Consider the following 20,510-nt stretch of genomic DNA (forward strand, 5'->3'; position numbering starts at 1 on the left):
CGTTGCCCTCTTTGTGTACAGCGAGCACCATCCCCCTCTCTCTGTCTCCTACAACCAGGCTGCTGGTCAGAAAGGGCGTAAATTCCTGGAGGAGATTATCTCCTCGTGGCCACAGTATAGAGAGAGAGTGAGTTTTCATAGAGAGAACAAAGGAATTTCTTCCACCTCACAGAACTTGAGGTCCGAACAACATTTATGTTCTGGAGAAGATATAAAAGATTAGTGAAGAATCCAGCTACGAACTGGTCCGTTTGGTACAATTTTGTGAAACTCATGGAAAACAATATGGCCCCCTTACCATAACGCTGTTTATATAATAGCCTCAGTTATGAGGCTTTACATCTAATTGTTGTATAAGATGAATGAGTGAGGATGATACTGTTTGTGAAATTGTGTAATGTGTATTTGGACTGTTTAATGAAGGAAACTCCAATTCCCTTTGGAGTTTAACTACATCAAGTCTCCGTATAAATGCACCTGCACTGTGATAGTCACAGAGGTCCGTTAAAAGCGCAGAGAGCATCATGAAGAACAAGGAACACACCAGGCAGGTCCGAGATACTGTTGTGAAGAAGTTTAAAGCCGGATTTGGATACAAAAAGATTTCCCAAGCTTTAAACATCCCAAGGAGCACTGTGCAAGCGATAATATTGAAATGGAAGGAGTATCAGACCACTGCAAATCTACCAAGACCTGGCCGTCCCTCTAAACTTTCAGCTCATACAAGGAGAAGACTGATCAGAGATGCAGCCAAGAGGCCCATGATCACTCTGGATGAACTGCAGAGATCTACAGCTGAGGTGGGAGACTCTGTCCATAGGACAACAATCAGTTGTATATTGCACAAATCTGGCCTTTATGGAAGAGTGGCAAGAAGAAAGCCATTTCTTAAAGATATCCATAAAAAGTGTCGTTTAAAGTTTGCCACAAGCCACCTGGGAGACACACCAAACATGTGGAAGAAGGTGCTCTGGTCAGATGAAACCAAAATTGAACTTTTTGGCAACAATGCAAAACGTTATGTTTGGCGTAAAAGCAACACACCATCCCCACTGTCAAACATGGTGGTGGCAGCATCATGGTTTGGGCCTGCTTTTCTTCAGCAGGGACAGGGAAGATGGTTAAAATTGATGGGAAGATGGATGGAGCCAAATACAGGACCATTCTGGAAGAAAACCTGATGGAGTCTGCAAAAGACCTGAGACTGGGACGGAGATTTGTCTTCCAACAAGACAATGATCCAAAACATAAAGCAAAATCTACAATGGAATGGTTCAAAAATAAACATATCCAGGTGTTAGAATGGCCAAGTCAAAGTCCGGACCTGAATCCAATCGAGAATCTGTGGAAAGAACTGAAAACTGCTGTTCACAAATCAAATTATGTTTGAAGCCTGAAATGTGGCAAAAGGTCGCAAAGTTCAAGGGGGCCGAATACTTTCGCAAGGCACTGTATTTGATAAAGATTAATCTTCAGTTTAATGATGCCAAAGACACAGCACCCCCTTACTAGCTCTGTGTTTACTGATAGCTACTTTATTGAGGAAAAATGTGCTTACTTTCACTGTGATATGTGGTTGTCCCACCTAGCTATTTTAGGATGAATACACTAAGTTGCTCTGGATAAGAGCATCTGCTAAATGGCTAAAATGTGAATGTCACCAGTGAAAACAAAGGCTTTTTACTAGCTAAAACACAACGAAGGCTGCTCACCAGCCTATGCTTGTCTTTTTCAGCAGGGTCAGGCCTTCTCCTCACCCTCTCTCTCTCTCTCTCTCCCTCAGAGTGGGCCAGCCATGGCCTCAGTCTGCAGTGAGAGCAGAGGGAAACACACTGCACCTCATCAGCCTCAGCTCTGAGCTGAATGGCCTCTACAGCTGTGAGGCCTCCAATCCTTACGGAAGAGCGACTGGCTCTCAATATGTGCATGTCGCCTCCTGTAAGAATACCTGAGAGAGAAAAAATACAAATATACACACACACATGCAGGCACACACACACAATTCATGATGGTTGCTTTACTGGCTGCTTATACTTGAATTGTTATATTAGGGACAATTATGTGAAATGTGATGTAGCATGTATGAATACCAAAGTTGAGCAAGATGCTCACTTATATTTCACAGAGTTCCTCTGTCCAGTGTCTGTGTTCCTTTGCACATCTTAATCTTTAATTGTCATTCTGAGATATGGCTTTTTCTTTGCAACTTTGCCTAGAAGGCCAGCATCCCAGAGTCTCCTCTTCACTGTTGACATTGAGACTGGTGTTTTGTGGGTACTATTTAATGAAGCTGCCAGTTGAGGACTTGTGAGGCGTCTGTTTCTCAAACTAGACACTCTAATGTATTTGTCCTCTTGCTCAGTTCTGCACCGGGGCCTCCCACTCCTCTTTCTATACTGGTTATAGCCAGTTTGCCCTGTTCTGTGAAGGAAATAGTACACAGCATTGTAAGAGATCTTCAGTTTCTTGGCAATTCCTTTCATGGAATAGCCTTCATTTCTCAGAACAAGAATAGACTGACGAGTTTCAGAAGAAAGCACTTAGTTTCTGGCTGTTTTGAGCCTGTAATCAAATCAAAGTTTATTTGTCACGTGCGCCGAATACAACAGGTGTAGAACTTACAGTGAAATGCTTACTTACAGGCCCTAACCAACAGGGAAATTTTTAAGTAAAAAAATAGGTATTAGTTGAACAGTAAGTAAAGAAATAAAAAACGACAGTGAAAAATAACAGTAGCGAGGCTATATACATTAGCGAGGCTTTAACAGTAGTGAGGCTATATACAGGCACCGGTTAGTCAGGATAATTAAGCCTTTTGGTACCGCTTGCCATGTGGTAGTAGAGAGAACAGTCTATGACTGGGGTGGCTTTGTCGTGCCCTTTTCACGACTGTCTTGGTGTGTTTGGACCATTCTAGTTTGTTGGTGATGTGGACACCAAAGAACTTGAAGCTCTCAACTTGCTCCACTACAGCCCTGTCAATGAGAATGGGGGCGTGCTCGGTCCTCCTTTTCCTGTAGTCCATAATCATCTCCTTAGTCTTAGTTACATTGAGGGAGAGGTTGTTATTCTGGCACCACCCGGCGAGGTCTCTGAACTCCCTATAGGCTGTATCTTCATTGTCGGAGATCAGGCCTAACACTGTTGTGTCGTCAGCAAACGTAATGATGGTGTTGGAGTCGTGCCTGGCCAGGCAGTCACAGGTGAACAGGGAGTACAGGAGGGGACTGAGCACGCACCCCTGAGGGGCTCCAGTGTTGAGGATCAGCGTGGCGGATGTGTTGATACCTACCCTCACCACCTGGGGGCGGCCCGTCAAGAAGTGCAGGATCCAGTTGCAGAGGGAGGTGTTTAGTCCCAGGATCCTTAGCTTAGTGATGAGCTTTGAGAGTACTATGGTTTTGAACAGTGAACTGTAATCAATGAATAGCATTCTCACGTAGGTGTTCCTTTTGTCCAGGTGGGAAAGGGCAGTGTGGAGTGCAATAGAGATTGCATCATCTGTGGATCTGTTTGGGTGGTATGCAAAATGGAGTGGGTCTAGGGTTTCTGGGATAATGGTGTTGATGTGAGCCATTACCAGCCTTTCAAAGAGATGGCCACCTCGCTTCGCGTTACTGGGAAACTATGCAGTTTTTTTACATGTTATTCCTTACATTGGTATCCCAGGTAATCTTAGGTTTCATTACGTACAGTCGGGAAGAACTACTGAATATAAGAGCAACTTCAACTCACCACCAGTACGACCAGGACAATGACTTTGCCGAAGCGGATCCTGTGTTCTGCCTTCCACCCAGGACAACGGAATGGAACCCAGCCTGCGACTCAAAACAAAGACGTCGTAAAAGAGGGAAACGTAGCGGTCTTCTGGTCAGGCTCCGGAGACGGGCACATCGCACACCACTCCCTAGCATACTACTCACCAATGTCCAGTCTCTTGACAACAAGGTTGATGAAATCTGAGCAAGGGGAGCATTCCAGAGGGACATCAGAGACTGTAACGTTCTATGCTTCACGGAAACATGGCTCACTCGACAGACGCTAACGGAATCGGTGCAGCCAGCTGGTTTCTTCACGCATCGCACCGACAGAAACAAACATCTTTCTGGTAAGAAGAGGGATGGGGGCGTATGCCTTATGATTAACAAGATGTGGTGTGACCACAACAACATACAGGAACTCAAGTCCCTCTGTTCACCTGACTTAGAATTCCTCACAATCAAATGTCGTCCGCATTATCTACCAAGGGAATTCTCTTCGATTATAATCACAGCCGTATATATTCCCCCCCAAGCAGACACATTGATGGCCCTGAATGAACTTTTTTTGACTCTTTGCAAACTGGAAACCACATATCCTGAGGCTGCATTCATTGTAGCTGAGGATTTTAACAAGGCTAATCTGAAAACAAGACTCCCTAAATTGTATCAGCATATCGATTGTGCTACCAGGGCTGGTAAAACCCTGGATCATTGCTATTCTAACTTCCGTGACGAATATAAGGCCCTCCCCCGCCCTCCTTTCGGAAAAGCTGACCACGACTCCATTTTGTTGCTTCCTGCCTACAGACAGAAACTAAAACAAGAAGCTCCCGCGCTCAGGTCTGTTCAAAGCTGGTCCGACCAATCTGATTCCACGCTTCAAGATTGCTTCGATCACGCGGACTGGTATATGTTCTGCATTGCGTCCAACAACAACATTGACGAATACGCTGATTCAGTGAGCGAGTTCAATAGAAAGTGCATTGATGATGTCGTTCCCATAGCAACGATTAAAACATTCCCAAACCAGAAACCGTGGATTGATGGCAGCATTCACATGAAACCGAAAACGCAAACCACTGCTTTTAACCAGGGAAAGGTGACCGGAAACATGACCGAATACAAACAGTGTAGCTATTCCCTCCGCAAGGCGATCAAACAAGCTAAGCGTCAGTATGGAGACAAAGTAGAGTCACAATTCAACGTCTCAGACACGAAAGGTATGTGGCAGGGTCTACAGTCAATCACAGATTACAAAAAGAAAACCAGCCCCGTCACGGACCAGGATGTCTTGCTCCTAGGCAGACTAAATAACTTTTTTGCCCGCTTTGAGGACAATACAGTGCCACTGACACGGCCCGCAACCAAAACCTGCGGACTCTCCTTCACTGCAGCCGACGTGAGGAAAACATTTAAACGTGTTAACCCTCGCAAAACTGCAGGCCCAAACTGCAGGCCCGCGTCCTCAGAGCATGCGCAGACCAGCTGGCTGGTGTGTTTACGGACATATTCAATCAATCCTTATCCCAGTCTGCTGTTCCCACATGCTTCAAGAGGGCCACCATTGTCCCTCTTCCCAAGAGAGCTAAGGTAACTGAGCTAAACGTCTACCGCCCGGTAGCACTCACTTCCGTCATCATGAAGTGCTTTGAGAGACTAGTCAAGGACCATATCACCTCCACCCTACCTGACACCCTAGACCCACTCCAATTTGCTTACCGCCCAAATATGTCCACAGACGATGCAATCTCAACCACACTGCACACTGCCCTAACCCATCTGGACAAGAGGAATACCTATGTGAGAATGCTGTTCATCGACTACAGCTCAGCATTTAACACCATAGTACCCTCCAAACTCGTCATAAAGCTCGAGACCCTGGGTCTCGACCCCCGCCCTGTGCAACTGGGTACTGGACTTCCTGACGGGCCGCCCCCAGGTGGTGAGGGTAGGTAACAACATCTCCACCCCGCTGATCCTCAACACTGGGGCCCCACAAGGGTGCGTTCTGAGCTCTCTCCTGTACTCCCTGTTCACCCATGACTGCGTGGCCATGCACGCCTCCAACTCAATCATCAAGTTTGCAGACGACACTACAGTGGTAGGCTTGATTACCAACAACAATGATGCGGCCTACAGGGAGGAGGTGTGGGCCCTCGGAGTGTGGTGTCAGGAAAATAACCTCACACTCAATGTCAACAAAACAAAGGAGATGATTGTGGACTTCAGGAAACAGCAGAGGGAGCACCCCCCTATCCACATCGACGGGACAGTAGTGGAGAGGATAGTAAGCTTTAAGTTCCTTGGCGTACACATCACGGACAAACTGAATTGTTCCACCCACACAGACAGCGTCGTGAAGCAGGTGCAGCAGCTCCTCTTCAACCTCAGGAGGCTGAAGAAATTCGGCTTGTCACCAAAAGCACTCACAAACTTCTACAGATGCACAATTGGGAGCATCCTGTCGGGCTGTATCACCGCCTGGTACGGCAACTGCTCCGCCCACAACCGTAAGACTCTCCAGAGGGTAGTGAATTCTGCACAACGCAACACCAAACTACCTGCCCTCCAGGACACCTACACCACCCGATGTCACAGGAATAAGATCACTCCGCTATCATCCAGAAGGCGAGGTCAGTACAGGTGCATCAAAGTAGGGACCGAGAGACTGAAAAACAGCTTCTATATCAAGGCCAGCAGACTGTTAAACAGCCACCACTAACATTGAGTGGCTGCTGCCAACACACTGACTCAACACCAGCCACTTTAATAATGGGAATTGATGGAAATTGATGTAAAATATATCACTAGCCATTTTAAACAATGCTACTTAATATAATGTTTACATACCCTACATTACTCATCTCATATGTATATGTATATACTGTACCCTATATCATCTACTGCATCTTTATGTAATACATGTTTCACTAGCCACTTTAAACTATGCCACTTTGTTTACATACCCTACATTACTCATCTCATATGTATATATTGTACTTGATACCATCTACTGCATCTTGCCTATGCCGTGTTGTACCATCACTCATTCATATATCTTTATATACATATTCTTTATCCCATTACACTTGTGTCTATAAGGTAGTAGTTTTGGAATTGTTAGGTTAGATTACTCATTGGTTATTATTGCATTGTCGGAACTCGAAGCACAAGCATTTCGCTACACTCGCATTAACATCTGCTAACCATGTGTATGTGACAAATAAATTTGATTTGATTTGATCAAACCCACAAATGCTGATGCTCCAGATACTCAGCTAGTTTAGAGAACGACAATTTTATTTCTTCTTCAATCAGAACAACCGTTTTCAGCTGTGCTAACATAATTGGAAAAGGGTTTTCTAATTATCAATTAGCTTTTTAAAATGATAAACTTGGATTAGCCAACACAACGTGCCATTGGAACACAGGAGTGAGGGTTGCTAATAATGGGCCGTTTCCAGCTACAATAGTCATTTACAACATTAACAATGTCTATACTGTATTTCTGATCAATTTTATGTTATTTTAATGGATAAAGAATAAGGACACTTCTAAGTGACTCCAAACTTTTGAACGGTAGTGAATATATTGTATTTTATACCATCTATTGCACCTTGCCTATGCCTCTCGGCCATCGCTCATCCCTATACTTATATGTACATATTCTCATTCACCCCTTTAAATTTGTGTGTATTAGGTAGTTGTTGGGGAATTGTTAGATTACTTGTTAGATATTACTGCACAATCGGAACTAGATGCGCAAGCATTTCACTACACTCGCATTAAAATCTGCTAACAATGTGTGTGTTACCAATAACATTTGATTTGATTGTTGTGACGGTATAGGCTATATTACATGGATTTATTCGACTTTTTAAAATGCTGATGTTCCAAAGGTCTGCATCAGTGGCTTGTAGGCCATGCCTGGAAACCATGAGATGCTAAACGTGTTAATGCCAATTAACGTCAATTATCATAAGACCGGCAGTTATTTGCTTGACAATCACAGGCTAAAGAAATTTCATGACCGCCACAGCCCTAGTCATGGTACACACTTTTAGCTTATTGCATATGTACACATATAACCTTCTAGCATTATCTCTTTGCTTACTGGAAAGTGTTTGCATTAGCGCTACGATGATTGCTAGGGCATGTATTGTAGTTGTAAATGCAGGCTGTTTGTATTAACTGTATCCCCCCCCTCCTCTCCTCACAGATACCTCTGCTGCCTGTTGGGTTCTACTTGTCATTATATTTCTGATTGTTGCTGCTGCTGCTGCTGGACTCGTATGGTACAGGTGGAAAAATGGAAAATGTCTTTGGTAACATCAGCTTCTCAAAATCAAGCACTAAATTTTGCATAGTGAAAAATGTATTTATAATGAATTATCATACATTGATTTTGCTTTCAAATCCATGTTCTCTTTTTCTGGACAATATCCCAGGAGTTCAGTCATGGGCGATCACCAGTTCGAGGCACAATCACAGGTATGTGACTATGGTACAGGCCACCATTGTTGTGTGACTAACCTTTCTCAGCCACTTTTTGCTCTGTAACAATTCTGTTAAAATGTCTAATGACAAGGTAGAGGAAGAGGAAGCTGAGATGTAAACCAAGAGGGCAGATAAGGAAGAAGTATCATAAGGTAGGGTACATATCCTTTTATTCTTTCTTTTTGAAAACAAATGCCAGTCTTAGACGTGTAGGCTCGGCCCTAATTTATGTGTTCTCTGTCACTTGGAGCTGCATTGCAAATGGTCCATGAACACAAGGAAAGGACAATTCCCAAGGACTAGTCAGCCCTTCCCCTTTTGAGGGTCCAACATGTATCTCTGTTACAGTATCCAGAGGACTGACTATTGAATGTGTGATTAGAATAATTCCATAGTATCTATCTAAAACTTCTTCACTGAGGATAACTTTCATGTTATCTATGTGGCTGTATGTTCTCTGTGGTAACTTGTATCTGTACAGGGTTAAGAACAAATTCTTATTTTCAATGACGGCCTAGGAACAGTGGTCTGGTACAGTGAACCCACTGTTCCTAGGCCGTCATTGAAAATAAGAATTTGTTCTTAACTGACTTGCCTTGTTAAAGGGGGCAGAATGACAGATTTGTACCTTGTCAGCTCGGGGATTTGAACTTCAAACCTTCTGGTTACTAGTCCAACGCTCTAACCACTAGGCTACCCTGCCGCCCCCATGCATAGAGTTGTGTGGTCTTCTCAGAAATTCTGTCTTATTTACATTGGTCTTAGATTGGTCTTCGATGCTGTGACACCCTGTTGAGATTGGTCACTGGTGGTCAGGTTACACTGTAAACTTGGTATTGTTTGATTGGTCGGTGGTTTTGGGTTGACAAGGTTACACCTTCAGATGTTATAAATGTTCTCTCTTATCCTGTTGATGAGGGAAGGTTGTATGATCAATTCTCATTTCCTAGGCTTCAAGGCATCTCCATGTTAGCATCACCTACTGGTATGACTACTGCTCAGCATACGACCGACCGCAAGGCGCTTCAGAGGGTACGGACCAATACATCACTGGGCCCAAGCTTTCTCCCATCCAGGACTGATATACCAGACGGTGTCAGAGGAAGGCCCTAAAAATTCTAAGACTCCATCCATCCCAGACATAGTCTGTTCTCTCTGCTACCACACGGCAAGCTGTACCAGACCACAAGTATAGGTCCAAAAGACTCCTTAACAGCTTCTACCCCAATCCATAAAACTGTTGAACAGTTCATCAAATGGCTACCCAGACTATTTTGTATTGACCACCCCCTCCTTTTTTTACACTTCAACAAGTTACTGAGTAAAGGGTCTGAATACTTATGTATATGTGATATTTCAGATTGTTTTTAATAAATTTGCAAAAAACTATAAACGCCTGTTTTTGCTTTTTCAACATGTAAATTGAGGGGGGGAAATTACAGTATGTAATCCATTTTAAAATAAGGCTGTAACGGTACAAAATGTGGAAAAAGTCAAGGGGTCTGAATACTTTCCGTGTGTGTGTGTGTGTGTGTGTGTGTGTGTGTGTGTGTGTGTGTGTGTATGTGTATATATATGTGTGTGTGTGTGTGTGTGTGTGTGGGGGGCAAAAAAGTATTTAGTCAGCCACCAATTGTGCAAGTTCTCTCACTTAAAAAGATGAGAGGCCTGTAATTTTCATCATAGGTACACTTCAACTATGACAGACAAAATGAGAAAAAAAATCCAGAAAATCACATTGTAGGATTTTTTATGAATTTATTTGCAAATTATTGTGGAAAACTTTTGTTATTGACCAAATACTTATTTATCTCAATACTTTGTTATATACCCTTTGTTGGCAATGACAGAGGTCAAACGTTTTCTGTAAGTCTTCACAAGGTTTTCACACACTTTTTCTGGTATTTTGGCCCATTCCTCCATGCAGATCTCCTCTAGAGCAGTGATGTTTTGGGGCTGTTGCTGGGCAACACAGACTTTCAACTCCCTCCAAAGATTTTCTATGGGGTTGAGATCTGGAGACTGGCTAGGCCACTCCAGGACCTTGAAATGCTTCTTACGAAGCCACTCCTTCGTTGCCCGGGCGGTGTGTTTGGGATCATTGTCATGCTGAAAGACCCAGCCACATTTCATCTTCAATGCTCTTGCTGATGGAAGGAGGTTTTCACTCAATCTCACGATACATGGCCCCATTCATTCTTTCCTTTACACGGATCAGTCGTCCTGGTCCCTTTGCAGAAAAACAGCCCCAAAGCATGATGTTTCCACCCCCCTACTGTGAAGGTATGGTGTTCTTTGGATGCAACTCAGAATTCTTTGTCCTCCAAACACGACGAGTTGAGTTTTTACCAAAAAGTTATATTTTGGTTTCATCTGACCATATGACATTCTCCCAATCTTCTTCTGGATCATCCAAATGCTCTCTAGCAAACTTCAGACGGGCCTGGACATGTGCTGGCTTAAGCAGGGGGACACGTCTGGCACTGCAGGATTTGAGTCCCTGGCGTAGTGTGTTACTGATGGTAGGCTTTGTTACTTTGGTCCCAGCTCTCTGCAGGTCATTCACTAGGTCCCCCCGTGTGGTTCAGGGATTTTTGCTCACCGTTCTTGTGATCATTTTGACACCACGGGGTGAGATCTTGCGTGGAGCCCCAGATCGAGGGAGATTATCAGTGGTCTTGTATGTCTTCCATTTCCTAATAATTGCTCCCACAGTCTATTTCTTCAAACCAAGCTGCTTACTTATTGCAGATTCAGTCTTCCCAGCCTGGTGCAGGTCTACAATTTTGTTTCTGGTGTCCTTTGACAGCTCTTTGGTCTTGGCCATAGTGGAGTTTGGAGTGTGACTGTTTGAGGTTGTGGACAGGTGTCTTTTATACTGATAACAAGTTCAAACAGGTGCCATTAATACAGGTAACGAGTGGAGTAGAGGAGGAGCCTCTTAAAGAAGAAGTTACAGGTCTGTGATTGCCAGAAATCTTGCTTGTTTGTAGGTGACCAAATACTTATTTTCCACCATAATTTGCAAATAAAATCATAAAAAATTCTACAATGTGATTTTCTGGATTTTCTTTCTCATTTTGTCTGTCATAGTTGAAGTGTACCTATGATGAAAACTACAGGCCTCTCTCATCTTTTTAAGTGGGAGAACTTGCACAATTGGTGGCTAAATACTTTTTTTGCCCCACTGTATATTGACTCTTACAAAGTAACGTGTATATTGAACCTGAGACCTGGAGTGAGTTTGCTCTATACATGTCAGTGGTCAGTCACTTTTTATATATTCATCAATCTCTTGTACTGATGTATCAAAGTAACCTGATAACCAGCAGTCGGCAGGGCTTAGTATTAGTAAAGCTGTTTCAAACATAAATGACTGAGTCACTATCTTTGCCAACAGGGGGCAGTAAATACTCACTAACACTTGATACACGTTTAACCATGTACATTCAGAATTCTCTGGTAAGTAATGTACTGTGGCAATAGGCTGCAAAGCATCAGATGTCAGCAAAATGTTTGTGTGAGTGTGTTTGTATGGTGTGTGTGGGGGGGGTGAGAGAGAGAGAGTAGTTTGAAGAGAAACACTGACGCAACACTTCTTGCCCACGTGTGACCTTTTATTGCCTTGGTTCACTGTCCAAAAGATCATACAGTCACACAACTAGGAGGACTAGAAGTTAGTAAAAGGTTATATTTTCTTTCCAAAGATTAGTCAAATGTTCTTACAAACGATTAAGCAAGGAGAACTGTTCGAAACACAAAACACACATGTACCAGTTATATGAATTTACCACACATGAGAACCAGAACACATTTTGGAATATATTTCAGTGTTGAAATGGGCTAAACTATTCTGCATTTGTGAAAAGCCTGTTGTCTCATTCACAATGTTGTCAAAGCATTGGCTTATGGGAAGCAACTGAGTGGCTAGGGGTCACAAAGGGGTCAAAGCTGCCTTTCTGTCAGAGTTTGTCTAGAGCCGTTTGATCATACCCCCAAAACCAACACTGGAAGTGTGTGTGTGTGTGTGCATGCACACGTGTATGCATGTGTGAGTGCGTGCGTGCTTGTGGCTTTTCTGCACCATTTGATCTGTGCCACTGGATAAACCCACTGCTGCATTGACCAATGCTTTGCTTTAAGGCACAGCACAGACTGAGAATAAGTACAGTTATTTGCAGACAAACTTTACATTTCCCTAACAAATTAAGGGGGTGTTTGCATGTACAAAGGATTATTTGAAAGCTAAGGGAAAAAAACGTTGAATTTAAGACATGACATTCACATAGTTCCCAGAGCAATGGAAGTGCTTTAACCTTTACAAAGACATCTGAGAATTTACATTTACAGATAAAGCACATACATTGGAAAGCAAAATAGCCAAGCAATCTAAATAAAGCGGAGAGAGCAAGAGAGAAAAATATAGAAATATTAAATTAAATACACATAAGTCATACTTTAAGGCATCCCTTTCAAGGGGAATTGTTTTTTTGTTTTAATTTAAAAAAGTACTTGTAAGAGAGAATTCTGCTCTCTTAACAACTTTTTAAACATGTAAAAATAAAAACATCTCTGGGACAGCGATAAGAAAGGTCAAAGTTCTGCAAAGCAAGTCTTTGGTAATTATGGAAATAATGATTCAATTTTGATAAGCACTTAATTTTCCCTACCAAATCAGTGACTTGAGCAGCATTATGATGTTTCTTGACTGTTTTCTAGTAATTTAGCTAGACATAATATCATAACTTAAACTGTCTCAACATTATGTTTGCTATTAGACATCAGATAGGATGATAGTTTATGTACAATGAGATTCACCATTTATTGTTTTTCTTTCAAAATTTTGTAAACAAGTATTTCATATTTGTACAGGGGCAAGGAACATCAAGGGCAGATAAAATCAAGTAAAACTATTTTTCCCCCACAACAATGTCAAGGAAGCGTGTTTTTCATATGTGAGAGTGGTTTATTTTATTGTCTGTGGCTCCACAATACTTTGTGCTGATCGGGCGTGATCTTTATCGCTCTGAAGCCTGTTTGTACAGGGCGAAAAGAGAGGATTTGGCCTGAGGTTGTTACTATGGTCCAGTCTGTGATCGGGCAAAACCAGCACTCCTCTCTTTCACAAAAAGACATCATTATAACAGTTCACACTTCTGCATTATATAGGCAACACAATATATAAGCAATCCAAGAGATGAGCTGTAGAATCACATTGAAAAGAGACATTCAACATGTGATATTTTTGGGGTTTGTTTTTCTCCACTACCCAGCTTTTTGGCTGTACAACGCTGCATATAAATATGAAAGGGAGAGATATGTTCTTGTACATAGATGCAAATCTCCCTTCAATTGAAAGAAATGTAAATAGCATAATTGAGTTGATATGAGGGTTATATTGGCCTTGCACAGAGTTCTCTGTTCTCTAGGAAATGTGTGCCAAAATGATGCTATTTTTTATCCCAAAAAATGACTATCAACTTAGTGTTGAAGAGTCAGTCATAAGTTTGTAAATTTTGTTCCATTATTTTTCTGTGCAAGGACTTGGTGTATAAGAGCCCTTCCACCTGCAACATGTTTGCAACTACATAATTGCAGTCTGTCACCGACTGTATGGGAATGAAAGTGCTTGCCTGCCTACAGTAATGTTACTGCCTTGCAGACAGGAATATATGCTCAATCTCTTCCCCTACCCATTCAACCCCACCAGAATATGTAAACATTAGTGAACTTTCATTGGTTATTGTTAAAGTAAAAATATTTTCCCCTTTCTGCATGTTTGCCCTTTCTACATTTTTTACATAAGAGCTTAATGAAAAAAAATCTATCCCTCCTCTTGTTAACCGCTACTTTTTATAATATTCACTTATCTCACAAACAAGCTCAGATCTTTCTTTGCCTTGTTGAATGATGTTGCCCACATCATAAGGGTAATGTGTAACTTGTGATTGAATCTATCCCTGTTGGATTTACATGTGTTTCCCTTGGTTAAGCCCTGCTGTTTTAAGTGTGTGTTGTCTAGAGTTAGGTGTATGTTCTCCTGTGTTCGGTGTGCGGGTGTGCGCATGTTTTCTCTCACAGGTTCATACGGTGAGATCGTCTGACCTGGCCCTGCTGCTGGCTTTGCTCAATCTGCTCAGTGGTCTGGTGTCTTCTATCGTATCCGTCACCTCCATCTCCGCCTCGGTTGGAGGTCCCCCTTCCCCGTCCACCACCACCGCAACTTCCTTCACCGCATCATCCTGCTCCACATCCTCATCCACCACAACCTCCTCCACCACAACCTCCTCCACCACAACCTCCTCCACCACCTCCTTCTCCCTCTCCTCTTCATCCTCCTCCCTCTGCTCTTCTTCTTTCTCTTCCTCCCTTTCCACCACACCATCCACCGCATCCTCCTCCACCACATCCTCCACCACAACCTCCTCCACCACCTCCTTTTCCCTCTCCCCTTCATCCTCCTCCCTCTGCTCTTCTTCTTTCTCTTCCTCCCTTTCCACCACACCATCCACCACATCCTTCTCCACCACCACCTCCACCACCACCTCCTCCACCACTCCATCCACCACATCCTGCTCCACCACCTCCTCCACTACTTCCTCCTCTTCTTTGTCCTCCTCCACCACCTCCTGCTGCTCCTGCTCCTCTTGGTGTAGTGGTAGTGTGTCCTCCCCTATCTCGGTGGTTTGGGCATAGGAGGGCAGGGACTCATTGTACACCTTAGAAATGTCCTCCGTGTGCCTCAGTTCTTCCGCCTTCTCCTCCATGCACTGGAAGGGTGGGGCCAGGGGGGTTAACATCCCTGCCTCCATGCACGTCTCTGCCAGAGGATAGAGGTGGGTCACGGACGGGGCTTTCTCCTCCTCCAGCAGCCTGTAGCCTTTGGCCCTCTGGATGGAAGGCACGGCCAGGGGAGGCAGGCTCTTGAGGATCCCCCCTGGGGGGGGCATGGGGCTCAGGCCTTCACCCTGGGCTTGCCCCGGGGTTGGCTTCCAGAAGACGAAGCGGATCTTCTTCAAGCCCAGATGGCTGATCTCCACAAAGTTGAGGAAGAGCGAGACGCAAGCCACGGCCAACATGAAAATGATGAAGACTGTCTTCTCTGTTGGCCGGGACACGAAGCAGTCTACGGTGTTGGGGCAGGGCCAGCGGCTGCACTTGTACAGCGGCAGGATGCGGAAGCCGTACAGAAAGTACTGGCCCACTACGAAACCCACTTCGAACAGCGTCTTGAAGATGATGTGGCAGATGTAGGTTCTCAGCAGGGTGCCCTCCAGCCTGAACTTCTTGCTGCCCTTGGTGCTGGTCTCCTTGGTGGTGCGCACGCTGCCCTGGTCAGGCGCTAGTGGCAGCCGCTCCTCACTTAGCTCCTGTTGGCGACTCAGCTCGGCCTCCTCACGCTCCTTGCGTTTCTCCTCCATGTGGACGTGGTGCACGGCATGGCCCACGTAGACCAGAGATGGCGTGGACACAAAAATTATCTGCAGAACCCACAGGCGAATGTGGGAGATGGGGAACGCCTCGTCGTAACACACATTCTCGCAACCGGGCTGCTGCGTGTTGCAGACGTAGTCTGACTGCTCGTCGCCCCACACAAACTCTGCCGCCGTACCCAGGATGAGGATGCGGAAGATGAAGAGGACCGTGAGCCACACCCGGCCGATCACCGTTGAGTGCTCATTCACTTCCTCTAAAATATTACCCAGAAAGCTCCAGTCACCCATGATCGGTCCGTAGCGCTGTAGATAGAACGAAGTGGTGGACGCAGGGGGATAGAGAGGGTGGAGGAAATAGAGAGACAGAGAGAGGTTTTAAAAACAGCCCCGTGGAAAGCAGCGGAACTTCCAAAATTCTTGTCCCTCACCACACGGTTATTGCAATGTCTTTGTTCAGCTAAAAAGCTGTTGCATGACAAAATCTGAATATTGGCGAAAGAACAGCGATCTGTCGAGTTAAAGTCCCTCTGCACAGCCTATCACTAAAGCACCGTTCCACTAGTCCCCAAATCAACCCTCCATGAAAACTAGCAATAACACATTCATAACCCACATATTTACATCTGTAAGGTATGATATTTGGTTTAATGTTAACAAATAGTTAACTTGCCACAGATGCGGCTCCGGCGAAGTTGTAGTGTCCTGTCCTGTTCTCTTGGCACCCGGCGGGGAAAAGTAGACTTCTGCCCTCTTTCCCACCTAAAGCCCTGTCCTTGTTGCCCCACTGAGCAGATGTGAATGAATCAGCTCTGATGGTTGGTTTTTAGTTTGCTGCAATATTTAAGCTTGGAGCCAGACAGCCTTTATTCGCCGGGCGATGCGTGGTGACGGAGGAGACAATAGGATCAACAGACCCAGAGTGGGATGTATGGGAGCAGGCCTGAGGCTCCCAAAGCAACATGGACACCACAGAGCCAGGGAACCGAGTACATCCCCTCTGCAGCTCTCCTCAATACAGCCCTACACACGCACGCACGCACGCACACACACACACACACACACACACACACACACACACACACACACACACACACACACACACACAGAGAGAACCACAGCAGCTGACTGGCGACTGTCCTACTATCGGCCTGCAGAGACCGAGTCAGGCTTTAACACTATGAGAAGTGGGGGGATGGGGGTGAATTTCCTCGTGGACCTGCACTTGGTTTTTGGTTGTTGTCATTTCATCCATGGTCATATTGTCATTGCTATTAATTGTGAATGGTAGCTTAATTTTATAGTCTTCTACGGAGAGAAAGTATTTTCTGTAGGTGTACTTTTTTGTAAATAACTTAAATTGCAACCATTCATATTCTCTTACAATTCACAGTATATGATATGTCATGCATTTGGGTTGATTAAGCTATACATGATAAGTAGGCTAGATGGTAAGCAAGACAACAGTACTGTAATGAGAATTCACTGTTTTCATCTACATTACTTTGGTGACTAGTTTATGATTAAGAACTGAGTAAGGATCATGTCATGTGTATGTTCAATACATGCCATAGTTAGTTAGTGTCACAGGTTTGAATGATCTGTCCAGAATGTGAAGAATTTCAGCTATTGAGTGAAATTATATGTAGCAAGGACTTTTGGAAAACATCTTTCCAGGAACAGGTAAGGCAAAAATGTCAACGCTTTATGGCTCGCTTTTATCTTTCTATCTACAGTAAGCCTCATCTACAACATCATTGCAATATATGTTAATAAAAAAATATATGAGCACTTTAACAGATGTGTAGCAGATTTGTCAAATTAAATTACATTTTTTCATGAATTACTTCAAATTAAGAGTTTATAACATTTGAAAACCCTCCAACATTCTCTACATTGTTTTTACCTCAACCCAGTGCCTGGCACAGGAAGATAAATGAAATTCAAATACAATACATACACAATTGCGTTGAGCTTCATACTGTCAAACTCAAACACCCATCATTCATATATAACAAGGCAACTTTTCTCACACTCTATGCCAGTATTTCCCTGACCCTGTTGTTAACATGGCCATAATTCAGGAGCCTAGCATTAGAGCAGGAGACAAGAACAGGATGGCAGTTAGAGGCCAGAGCTTCATCATTCTGGAGGTGACACAGCCGGTTGCAGTAGCATGTTTATCACCTGTCATACACACATACACATTCTCATACTTACAGTCTGGAATACAATGCATGACTTGTCTGTGGCTAATATGGATGTACAGTGGGGAGAACAAGTATTTGATACACTGCCAATTTTGCAGGTTTTCCTACTTACAAAGCATGTAGACGTCTGTAATTTTTATCATAGGTAGACTTCAACTGTGAGAGATGGAATCTAAAACAAAAACCCAGAAAATCACATTGTATGATTTTTAAGTTTTGTCATGGCCAGGTCGCAGTTGCAAATGAGATCTTGTTCTCAACTAGCCTACCTGGTTAAATAAAGGTGAAATAAAAATAAATAAATAAAAGTAATTCATTTGCATTTTATTGCATGACATAAGTATTTGATCACCTACCAACCAGTAAAAATTCCAGCTCTCACAGACCTGTTAGTTTTTCTTTAAGAATCCCTCCTGTTCTCCACTCATTACCTGTATTAACTGCACCTGTTTGAACTTGTTACCTGTATAAAAGACACCTGTCCACACACTCAATCAAACAGACTCTAACCTCTCCACAATGGCCAAGACCAGGGAGCTGTGTAAGGACATCAGGGATAAAATTGTAGACCTGCACAAGGCTGGGATGCGCTACAGGACAATAGGTAAGCAGCTCGGTGAGAAGGCAACAACTGTTATTAGAAAATGGAAGAAGTTCAAGATGACGGTCAATCACCCTCGGTCTGGGGCTCCATGCAAGATCTCACCTCGTGGGGCATCAATGATCATGAGGAAGGTGAGGGATCAGCCCAGAACTACACGGCAGGACCTGGTCAATGACCTGAAGAGAGCTGGGACCACAGTCTCAAAGGAAACCATTAGTAACACTACGCCGTCATGGATTAAAATCCTGCAGCGCACGCAAGGTCCCCCTGCTCAAGCCAGCGCATGTCCAGGCCCGTCTGATGTTTGCCAATGACCATCTGGATGATCCAGATGAGGAATGGGAGAAGGTCATGTGGTCTGATGAAACAAAAATAGAGCTTTTTGGTCTAAACTCCACTCGCCGTGTTTGGAGGAAGAAGAAGGATGAGTACAACCCCAAGAACACCATCCCGACCGTGAAGCATAGAGGTGGAAACATCATTCTTTGGGGATGCTTTTCTGTAAAGGGGACAGGACGACTGCACTGTATTGAGGGGAGGATGGATGGGGCCATGTATCGCGAGATCTTGGCCAACAACCTCCTTCCTTCAGTAAGAGCATTGGTGATGGGTCGTGTCTGGGTCTTCCAGCATGACAACGACCCGAAACACACAGCCAGGGCAACTAAGGAGTGGCTCCGTAAGAAGCATCTCAAGGTCCTGGAGAGGCCTAGCCAGTCTCCAGACCTGAACCCAATATAAAATCTTTGGAGAGAGCTCAAAGTCCCGAAACCTGAAGGATCTGGAGGAGTGGGCCAAAATCCCTGCTGCAGTGTGTGCAAACCTGGTCAAGAACTACAGGAAACGTATGATCTCTGTAATTGCAAACACAGGTTTCTGTACCAAATATTAAGTTCTGCTTTTCTGATGTATCAAATACTTATGTCATGCAATAAAATGCAAATTAATTACTTAAAATTCATACAATGTGATTTTCTGGATTTTTGTTTTAGATTCCATGTCTCACAGTTGAAGTGTACCTATGATAAAAAATTACAGACCTCTACATGCTTTGTAAGTAGGAAAATCGGCAGTGTATCAAATACTTGTTCTCCCCACTGTATATTACTGCCAGAAACATGAGCATTTTCAGTTGAGTGCCATTATATTGATCATAAATGTAAAACGGTCAGAAAAGATGAGTGACTACAATACCACTGTATACTATATAACACCTGCATATTAGAACTTTGAACAGTCCTACTTCTCACCAAGCCAATACTTGAGATGACAGATACATTCAAACCACACTCAGACGTGGGAAAGGTTTATTTGAATAAATGAATTATTTGTGTGTTATCTAAACTGTTGAAATATTGTGCTCCAGAGGAAACCATTGGTGCAGTGATAAAACGGAAGGGGAAAGAGTTATGTCGCAGTCAATGGGCAATGTTTTATGCAACCTATACAGAACTTTTATTTAGATTTACACTTTAAATCTCCCCTCCACGATCTCATTCTCATGACCCAGGGTTGGTTCATGTACTCAATAGGAGATTTATGCACAAACTATTCATTTAGGGCATAGTTCTTCTATTGAAAATGACCAGATACTGTACGGACTACAACACGCCTATAAGGACAGTTAGAATTGATACCTTTAAGACATCATTAGATTTAAAAATTAAAAAAAACAGTTCCATGCTGGTCATTTATGAACATTTGAACATCTTGGCCATGTTCTGTTATAATCTCCACCCGGCACAGCCAGCAGAGGACTGGCCACCCCTCATAGCCTGGTTCCTCTCCATGTTTCTTCCTAGATTTTGGCCTTTCTAGGCAGTTTTTCCTAGCCAACGTGCTTCAACACCTGCATTGCTTGCTGTTTGGGGTTTTAGGCTGGGTTTCTGTACAGCACTTTGAGATATCAGCTGATGTACGAAGGGCTTTATAAATACATTTGATTTGATTTGATTCTTTGGGCTTTAAATGGATTATCACCAGTGGACGCAAGCCATGGCACCCT

General features: G+C 43.7%; 2 protein-coding genes across 22 annotated transcripts in view; one reads left to right on the plus strand and one right to left on the minus strand.

Moving 5' to 3' along the window:
- Nucleotides 1-9,651, plus strand: part of LOC110501624 (nectin-3) — a 33,153-nt gene extending 23,502 nt beyond the window's left edge. For 7 of the 21 annotated variants that reach the window (XM_036958978.2, XM_036958982.2, XM_036958984.2 and 4 more), the window contains 5 exons: nt 1,784-1,938; nt 7,981-8,086; nt 8,210-8,252; nt 8,350-8,410; nt 9,209-9,651. In XM_036958978.2, the coding sequence (XP_036814873.1) occupies nt 1,784-1,938; nt 7,981-8,086; nt 8,210-8,252; nt 8,350-8,376 (331 nt within the window). In that variant the 3' untranslated portion in view covers nt 8,377-8,410; nt 9,209-9,651. Of the gene's footprint in view, nt 1-1,783; nt 1,939-6,109; nt 6,395-7,980; nt 8,087-8,209; nt 8,253-8,349; nt 8,411-9,208 lie in introns of all 21 variants that reach the window. The other 14 variants (XM_090215817.1, XM_090215820.1, XM_090215828.1 and 11 more) reach the window with 5 other exon arrangements.
- A 2,206-nt stretch (nt 9,652-11,857) lies between these two features.
- LOC110501625 (gap junction alpha-8 protein-like) lies at nt 11,858-20,172 on the minus strand. The gene has a single exon (XM_090216439.1). The coding sequence runs from the start codon at nt 15,980-15,982 to the stop codon at nt 14,342-14,344; it is 1,641 nt and encodes a 546-aa protein (XP_090072565.1). The 5' UTR covers nt 15,983-20,172; the 3' UTR covers nt 11,858-14,341.
- Nucleotides 20,173-20,510: the final 338 nt, after the last annotated feature.

The sequence above is a fragment of the Oncorhynchus mykiss genome, chromosome 22, assembly GCF_057628025.1.
Source record: "Oncorhynchus mykiss isolate SJ-2025 chromosome 22, ASM5762802v1, whole genome shotgun sequence".
Taxonomy (NCBI): Eukaryota; Metazoa; Chordata; class Actinopteri; order Salmoniformes; family Salmonidae; genus Oncorhynchus; species Oncorhynchus mykiss.

Coding starts and splice junctions, on each gene's coding strand:
- LOC110501625 (XM_090216439.1), bottom strand. CDS start 15,982: ATGGGTGACTGGAGCTTTCTGGGTAATATTTTAGAGGAAGTGAATGAG.